Below are 9,177 nucleotides of genomic sequence, written 5' to 3' on the forward strand. Positions count from 1 at the left end.
TCTGAGTTCAAAGATCAAGCTCCGAGAATGCTTCGAAAGGACGGTGAAACCTTAGGAAACACCCTGGTTACCTTCACCAACAAAAACAACGTATGCTTACAGATAGATTTTTAGCTTGGCATGAGAAGCTTGTGGCATGGGAGCAAAACCATCATGAGTTTAGCATAAACAGAGAGAAGGGTGTGAATTCCTATGAGGAACAGGGGTTCTAAGGAAAGGGAAGTGATTCTAAGAAGGTTGGCTAAGGGGGGAGAGAGATGGGAAGGAACGATGGGTGGTTTAAGTAATTTCCAGCAGCTTGACGAAAAGTCTGTCAAGATCTGGAATAGCTTGCTAGAAGAGGAAATTGGAGGAGATGGAGAGGTGTGGCTCGAAATTGAAGGATTCCAGAGGTGAGAGATGATGCTTGCTCTATGGGTCTGGTTTGCTTGCCTTCGATTGAGTTGTTTCTAATGGGTAGGAGACACTCTCTTTTATAGCCACTAGAAGCTCTCCTTTTTCAAGAAACCCTAATGGTTTCTCCTAATTTTTGTCAAGTCTCCCCTTTCCTTTCTCTTATCTCCCTTGGACTCATCCTATTTTGGTAAAAATCTCTCTGCCCAATCGCACAAAACAGGATTTTTGGGGGCTCTTAGGCTTTTCCCGCAGCTGCTTCAGTGGTGATTTCCTATCTTTGGTTATCACCTCTCATTCTTTCCTCCCCTATTTCTTGGCAAGGTCTGGTAAAGGAAGGAGATAGATAACTTTGGCTGGTCTGAAGGGTGTTTTGCTCAAGTATCCCTTGGTTCTTTGATGACTTGCGTTGGGTTTGCCTTTGACATGTGCTGGAGTCTGAGCGTACAAACATCTCTTGGTTTTCTATCTTGGTTTCATTTCAAACCATGTGCTGGAGATTTTTTAGATATTTTCTAAGCCACTTGGGCCATTTCCTAAAGTAATGGGTTAGCGAATTAAGAGAATGGGCTAATCTCTTTTAGGTGATGGGCTGTTTTATCAAAATGATGGGCTAATTTCCCTAGAGTATTGGGTTGGTTTTTTCTAGAGTATTGGGCTTTTTCTCTTTTTTATGCTTACCCATATATTTGGGCTCAAGAAATGGGCTTGAGTTTTGGGGCTCCCAAGCGACCCAAAACTTCCATTTCTCGGCTCATCAATGGGCCTCATGAAAGCTCGTTACCATCCATACCACAACCCACTCAGCAAGCCCCGAGCATTTGCGTGGCTTGGGCACACTTAAGCTTGTAGCGTGGCTAGGTGTAACATAATGATGTTCCGCTTGGCATGGCGTGCTTGAATTTTATCGCCTTTGGAAAGGGATATGATGCTTGATGGGATAATTAGCATGGGTTCATAGAACCAGTGCATTTTATAGGCTCGTTTCAACTCTCAGCGTGACGGATTACATACTTATTTGGCATGACACGTGGATTATAACTCGTGCGAGCATGTATGACGAATTTTCGCATGCCCACACCGGGTTTCTTCTTAATAAGGCGTCGTACTGGGCCGGGAATTTATTCGAGCCCAATCTTGAATTTTTTGGGCCTCAACAATTACTAAACCTAGAGGGGAAAATTAGACGTTTTGCAACCCTATTTCTAGATACTGGGTGTGGTGATCAAATGTTTTGGGGGTGTATGCCCGAGAAACATCCTAGTCTCCAACTTAAGGAGCCGGGTTCGTTTTCGCCAATGCCTCAGCGCCAAAATCCCATTTGAAAATTGAAAGGATTTAAGTGGCACCAGTCTAGTTTCTAATGAAAATAACAGACAAGTTCTTACCCCCTGAGTATTATGTGTATTGCGTCCTCATTTGTCTGTCAGATTGATTTTAATCACAGACGGTGAATTTTCTTCCTTAGTTCAACCGAAAATCGAAGGCAACGGTCTCCCCTCGTCTTCTCAATTCTCATTTCTGAAAATAAAGAAAACGCTTCGATTCGTAAAACACCGAAAACACTTCTGGCCATGGAGAAACGGCTTCGCTCTGCTCTCCGATCCTCAGCCGACGAATTTCTGAGCTCGGCCACAAAGCAAACCCTAAAATCCTCAAAGCCCGCTCTCAAAACCCTAATTCACGCCATCAATCCTTCCTCCGACCTCTCCTCTTCTCTCCCTCTCTCTCTCTGCAACTCCATTTCCCAAACCATCCAATCCTTCCAGAACCTTCTAGACCCTAACTCAAACCCGAACTCTAAGCCTAGTTCCCCACGCTCTCCTCCCACCAAGCGCCTCCGGAGGTCCTCTCGGAGGTCCAAGACCTGGTCCGAACCCGAACCAGACGATCCCGACCCGAATCCTGACCGGCAAAAGCAGCGGCTTCTTTCCGAGCTTCAAGTTTTAGCTTTTATCACGCAACTATGCGTTTCGCATCCCCAAAATGCGTTCTCGCCATTGGATTTGTTGGCCGGAGTTCAGGCGCTGCACGACAATTTGATCATTTTGGAGTCGGATTCAGTGCTGGTATCGGAGATAGCGAGTTTGTGCGAGCAATGGTGGAAGGAGGAGTTGCCGGGGCGAGAATCTCTGATTTCTCAGTCGCTCCCTTTCTTGCTGTCTCGATCTCTGACTCTGAAGAAGAAGGCGGATGTCCACAGAGTCTACGCGCTCCGCGCGGCCTTTGCGTGCTTCGATTTCGAGGATGATAGCATTGAAGACTTGAAGCAGTTGTTAATCCGGTGTGTGATTTCGCCTCTGTATCTAAAGACAGAGGAGGGGAAGAAGTTCCTTGCTTTTCTGTTCGGTTGGAGTTCCCAGCTGTTGAAGGAAGTGTTGGCAATGATTAGGTCTCAGGTTCCGTTTGGACGAAAGTCGATGCTAGAGGCTTATGGGGATGTTCTGTTTCGGGCTTGGAAAGTGTTGGAGGGGGTCTCAAGAAGTGAAATTGAAAATGGTTTTTTGCAGGGTTTGATTGAGGGTGCAATACATGCCAGTTCTGGAGCTTTGGCTGCTTCAATTAGAAGGGTTTTGGGAGGGTTTATAAACCAGAGGACCACTGCTGGTGTTGAGAAGCTTCTTTTCCAGCTCTCTGAGCCTGTGATATTTCGCTCTCTGCAGGTAATTTTTTGTTAATAAGTTTGGAATGCCAATTGCCAAAGACTGTGCTTTTGATGTATTTAAATGATTGGTTGGTGGTAGGTTGCGAATTCTAATGTTCGTCAAAATGCGCTGCATTTGATTCTAGACTTGTTCCCTCTTGAAGATCCTGATTCCACAAAAGAGGTGAAAGATTCGTTGCTTGATAAGCAGTTCTTTTTGTTGGAGAGATTACTGGCTGACGACTGTCCTGATGTGAGAGTGGTTGCGGTGGAAGGTTCTTGTCGCATCCTTCATCTCTTTTGGGAAATCATCCCTTTGCCCACCATCACAAAGTTAATTACTAAGATTTTTGATGATATGTCACATGATGTATGGCACGAGGTTAGACTTTCCACATTGAATGGTATTATGTATTTGTTTGGAAATCCCCAATGTCATCAAATTCTCAATGTGCTTCTACCCAGATTGGGGCATTTGATGATGGACAATGTCCTATCAATAAGAGTTGCCATGGCAGATCTTCTTCTTCTTGTAAGAGATATTCGAAATTTCCAGTTCCATAAGGTACTGAATGCCCTCAGAATCCTTAGTATAAGCTGTTGTTATTTCTGACGCCTTTCTTGACATTAGTTGGTTTGTCTACTTCATTTCATCTTTCAACAGGTGGTCAAGTTAGATGTATTGTTATCTACCCTTGCAAATGATCAACCTCAAGTTGCTCAGAAAATCACAGGACTGCTTATGCCATCATACTTTCCCTCGAAAGTGTCTGTTGAAGCAGCATGCAATCGCTGTGTGACACTTGTTAAAAGGTCTCCGATGGCTGGAGCAAGGTTTTGTGAGTTTGCTGTGTCCCAAGGGGCATCTCATAAGTCTTTGGTGGAACTTGTTAGAGTATTGGTTACTTTGGTCTTGCTGCCTAATAATCTGGATGAAGATCGAGTTGAGGGTTTACTTCTCGCTGCTGCCAACCTTTGTAATACCCTAGCCAGCGAGCCATTTTTCAAGAATGCTCTTAAAGAGTTCTTTGATGGTGAAAAGCTGAAGTGCTTGTTTGCTGCAGCGGCTACTGGGCGTGCTCAGTCTTCTGTATTCAACATTGTTTCAGCTATCTCTCCAGATGATGTGACTGGACTTCTTGATGAATGCATGCACCAGGTCACAAATTGTAGTGGTTTATCCACAAATGTGGAGAGGCAAGCTGAAGTGAGGTCTGCTCACAAGTTGTTGCTCTCTTGTGATGGGGTTGATGGCATGCTTGAAGCTCTAACAGCCTTCCTGCAGAAAGCTGCATACCGTTGCCATATTAAATTTGGCAATGAAATACCGAAGCTGAGTGTTTTCTCTGCAAAAAGGAAGAAATCGAAGTCCTCTAGCAAAATTTCAGCTCGATGGAAAAACGTTGGTGGGAAAAAGCAAACCAATTTTGAGAATGATTATTCAATTGCAGTAGGAATAGCCTGGCAAATTAGAGACTTGCTTGTATCTGTCAACACTCGGAAATCTATATTGGGATCTCAAGTTCTAGAATCGCTATTTCTATCCTTAAAGGTCTTGTCTGAGGTCAGCGTTGTGCAGTGCATGCATTGTGAATATATGGACGCATCTCCGGTTTTGGCATATACAGATCTTGCTCTGCATATGTCTCTTCAAAAGGATCATAGGACTGAATCCACAAGGTCTAGTTTGGAGGCAAGTGCTATGTCTCTCAGCTGTTTTTCTGCTCATATCTTAATGCTGAACATATCAAAACCAGAGTTTCTCTCACATGTGATACTGTCTCACTTTTTGTTTCATGTGTTATTTTGAAGTTTTCTTTTCTTTTCTTCCGAGATTATGATCTTATTGCTGTCTTTACATTCACTCATATTTGAAACTTAACCAGTCATTATTTTGTATTTCTATTCATGATTAACCAACTGTAATGTGTTCAGTTTATATCAGATTTCTTATGTTGAATTGGAGAGATGATTCTGTACTGTATACTGTTACATAATTGAATATTCATATTAGGGCTTGTTCTCAATCTTCCTGAACTTTGTGCGGACCAAAGATCATTGCTTTGAAGCTGAAGTAATCTATCTGACACGATTTCACTGTCTAAAGTCTTGCTTCTGTTTTCTTTTTCAGCAGACTGAGTTGGAACAGGTATTGGATCACCTGCTTAACTGTACTGACAGGCTATTTGGAGCAGGTGATTCTGGAGGGTCTGGAAATATTTCTCCAGAATCTAAGCATGCTAGCAATAAGTCGTCCACTCGTCGTGAAAAAAGACACAGAGGACCTCAGATTGATGCCTCCAGTCCAAGTGATGGTGGTAAGTAATTATGGACAGGGCACAAAGGCACAGATCACATAAGTTGAAGAGACTTACACTGTTAAGTAGGAAGCCTCTCTGGTGTTTATCCCAGACAGTTGCACATTGGGCAACTTAGTTGTTGTTTGTGCAAGGTTCGGGTCTTTCTGGAACATTGTCTAAATTTTAACAGTGGGACTGCAATGGCCAAAAATTAAAAAACAAAGGGACTGCGAAAGATGTAAATTATAATCTCCAACCATATGCATATCCACCTTGTTCCACCATAAATAACTTTATTTCATTGCTTCTCACAGGTACTGACTATATGTACTTCTGCCTGTGCTATTATTGAATATTATTCCTAAATATATGCAGGATGTGTCTATACTGAACCAAAGAAGTTATCAAACAAGGTGAAGATGCTTACTGCAGTCCTAAGGTTCGTGGTTGATGCTGCTACAATAGGTTTTGTTCCTCAAAATCAGGGCAGGTGCTTAAAGTTCACATCAGGTTATTTACAATGCGTCACATCTACTTTGGAGCGACAATCTCGGGAGCAGTTTCAATTTGAGGAGGAGGAGGATTTGAAGGATATGATTCTCTGTCTGAAGAGCTCCTTCACCTATGCAGCCAAGTTACTTAATCTAGCTCTTAAAGATGTTACAGAAGCTTCACTACTTCTCACAGAAGCTTCTGATCTTGCGAACTATCTGCTTGACTTAATCATCTCGATTGAATTGTACTTGGGCTCTAACTACGTTGCGCATATGGTGACAGGAGTAAAGTCTTGGCTTCCTGACTTGGTTTTGGCATTAGGATCTGGCCAGATTATGAAACAGATTAAGGGAGAAGCGACAGAAATAACTGCAGCTGATCGCAACAGACTCCACTTTCCATCATGGCTCTTGATTTTAGCAAAGATTGAGGTCTGCGAAATAAGTGAAGTTAGGCCAGAAGAAGGTGGAGATTCTGAACCAGAGGAGTTTCCTGCATTTAAGAAACTTCTGGACATGATTGTCATATTGTTGAAAGGAAACCTCAGCATACGGGATGTTTTTGGAGTGGTTTTCTTGATTGCCGCCATAGTTGGGCTGGAAATGAAGAATTTCAGGTTGGTTTCCGGACTTGTACGCTTTGTATGCCTGAAGGTATTCAGGCAAGATGAGAAAGAGTGGGGTGATATGATGTTGGCTTCTCTTCAAGACCTTTACCCTCAGATAGAGAGAGAAATGGAAGAAGAAAGCCAAGAAGATGGAAGGGAAAATCTGCGAAGTGCAAAGGAATTGCTTGAACCAATTTGGATGTATCATATGTATGAAACTGGGAAGGTTTCTATGGAGGAAGACTAGATTGAAAACATGAGCCTGAATGTAAAGAATAACTAGCCAAGAAATGACCAATTTGTGACAAACAGGGTTAGTATTGCATGTACAGGTTGAAACAAAATTATTTTATTTTTGTACATTTGCAATTATGGTTGAAATAAAATTCGGCTATAATTTATCTTTTTTTGGTAAATACCACGAGGTGTCCTCACACCCGAAGGGTGTGATTAATCCCCGGTCGGGGTTCGGTTTGCCCCTGGCCACAAAGTGCTTCCAACGGTTTTCGAATCCCTGCCATTGAGACACTAGGTAACTCACCAACTTGAGGTGGTAGTTTGCCAATCGCACCACATCTTGTGGTTGGCTATAATTTATCTTTATATACAAGCGATTGTCTAAATTATAAGAAAAAATATATAATTGTTTTATTCAATTATATAGCACCACATTTCTTCACCAAAATGATGCCACTTTGTCATCCATTTAAATTTAAGCTCACTGCCATATTTATTTTAACAAATAACATTATGAGATGTGTACATACACATTTAGATTATTCTTGTAGTACAAACATTTTTATTGATGAAATAAAATAAAATTCAAACTCCACAATATGACTCGAGACTACATTCAATTCCAGTTTTGACCCTTTGTGTAATAACAAATTCTAGGCAAATATTAATTTTTTTATTTATAAAAACACATTTTTTTTCACCAAATGATGTGTCACTCTATCATCCATTCAAATTTGAGCTCATTTCGAACCATATTTATATGAACAAATAACATTATGAGACGTGTACATGCACATTTTTTTTAGTACAAGCGATCGTCTAAACTACAAAGAAGGGGATTTCTCACACACACGCACACAACTAAGATGCTATGGGAGTTCAAACCTGAGACCTCTAGTTTGCAAGTCAAGGTCCTTTTCCACTAGGCTAGACTCCGTTGGCTTACTAATCCATAATCGGATTAGAATGAATTGAATTGCGGAGTTGAATTGATGAGAATTAGATTTTGAATTCGTATTGAAGTTGTTTACTAAACCATATGAATGAAGAGTTGGATTCCGGATTCCTATTGAAGTTGTTTACTAAATCATATGGAATTGGGGGTAGGAGTAGTGCTAATTACTAAAATGTCATCGTTGTTGGGTTGAAGTTAGGGGTCATCATTTGGCCTGCGAGCCCATGAGCTGATAGGAGCCCGCCCGACTCACATAAAGAAAAGGCTCGGCCCAGACCGTTGTGGGCTATGGACCAGCCCAACTCGTTGTTTGGTGGGCTGGGCTAAAGTGTCTAAAGTTCCAGCCCAACTATAAGCCCGACCCATTTGAGCCCATTAAAGCCTAGCCTGATCCGCCCATAAAAGCCCAGCCGGCAAGCCCACATATATATGACTGATGCTGCAAACCTAAGCCCAAGACCTCTCTGTTTTTGTTTGCTTGTTAATGAGATATTACCTGCCGCAAACCCAAGCCCAATACCTCTCTGTTTTTTTTTTTTCCTTCCAATCAATATATAAAGGGGATGAGGAATGCTATTAACAATCGCTCAAAAGCAAGTATGGAACACTCTTCCCTATGTCATTAAAGTAATATAAAAAGAAAAGAAAAAAGAACACTCTTCCGCAAGCTCACATAATTTATCTTATTTATGTTTTAGGTGCATAACTGGAAAAAAAAAAAAAAAAAAAAAAGTAAATATCAATAAATTGAAATAGGCATGTAATCTTATGTGGCGCAAAAGTCAAAGGACTTGGATCAACAACAATTTCTACGTGGATTACACCCAAAATCTCTCCTCATAATTAGATTTATGCCAAATTTTCTATATAAAAAATCGTTTTCCGCGGACAACTGCATCGCTCTCCCTCTCTTCCCTCTGACATGCCTCCTTTCTCTTTTTTTTAAAATTCTTCTCTTTCTTCTCTGTTGTCTCCATCTCTCTCTCATTCTTCTTTCTTCTCTCCAGAGCCGAGCCAAAACTCATGTCTCTCTCTCTCTCTCTCTCTCTCTCTCTCTCTCTCTTTTTTCCATAGCAGTGCCCTGATGGGGAGTTGCAGAAGCGCAAGGAGGTGGTGCATTGCGTCACACTTCATGAAATTGATGTCATCAACAGCAAATCAAAAGTTCTCAGCTTGTGTTGTTCATGAACTTAAATTCAGAGCATGCTCCTGCTGATTTCTTATGCACTAGTGAATGATGAGTATTTTTTTTCTTCTTCAATATTTATCTTGATGTGGCTACATGTACCAAGGGAAGGGTTTGAAATGAAAATCAGTACTCTTGATCTTGAATTGCCAAAGTGGCTGTAGCCAAATCAGATAATTGAGAAGTTTACTGGCCGGCTGTTGTGAGATTTCTCTCCGTCGACAGATATGCTTACCAAGCTTCTCACATTGCTTTTATTAAAAAAATAAAATAAATAAAATAATAAAAAAATAAAAAACAGAAATCTTATTCATTATTAATGAATCATATGAGAAGGGGAGAAGAGGGGAATGGCATAGG

The 9,177-nt window shown here is 41.3% G+C and overlaps 1 protein-coding gene and 1 non-coding gene across 3 annotated transcripts; both read left to right on the top strand.

Annotated features, from left to right (window-relative positions):
- Nucleotides 1-1,705: 1,705 nt before the first annotated feature.
- Nucleotides 1,706-6,855, top strand: HEB1 (ARM repeat superfamily protein). 2 transcript variants are annotated; one of them, XM_088255681.1, is made up of 5 exons: nt 1,706-3,056; nt 3,138-3,602; nt 3,702-4,730; nt 5,169-5,355; nt 5,713-6,855. In XM_088255681.1, the coding sequence occupies exons 1-5, from the start codon at nt 1,968-1,970 to the stop codon at nt 6,684-6,686; spliced, it is 3,744 nt and encodes a 1,247-aa protein (XP_088111807.1). In that variant the 5' UTR covers nt 1,706-1,967; the 3' UTR covers nt 6,687-6,855. The 2 variants fall into 2 exon arrangements, with proteins under 2 accessions (XP_088111807.1, XP_088111808.1); XM_088255682.1 differs by having other exon boundaries at nt 1,708-3,056; nt 5,172-5,355.
- Nucleotides 6,856-8,972: 2,117 nt separating this feature from the next.
- Nucleotides 8,973-9,068, top strand: LOC148293608 (small nucleolar RNA snoR109). The gene has a single exon (XR_015836919.1). It is a non-coding gene; the product is annotated as a small nucleolar RNA snoR109 (small nucleolar RNA).
- The last annotated feature ends 109 nt before the right edge of the window (nt 9,069-9,177 follow it).

This window comes from Prunus avium, chromosome 6, assembly GCF_965620075.1.
Source record: "Prunus avium chromosome 6, drPruAviu1.hap1.1, whole genome shotgun sequence".
NCBI classification, from domain to species: Eukaryota; Viridiplantae; Streptophyta; class Magnoliopsida; order Rosales; family Rosaceae; genus Prunus; species Prunus avium.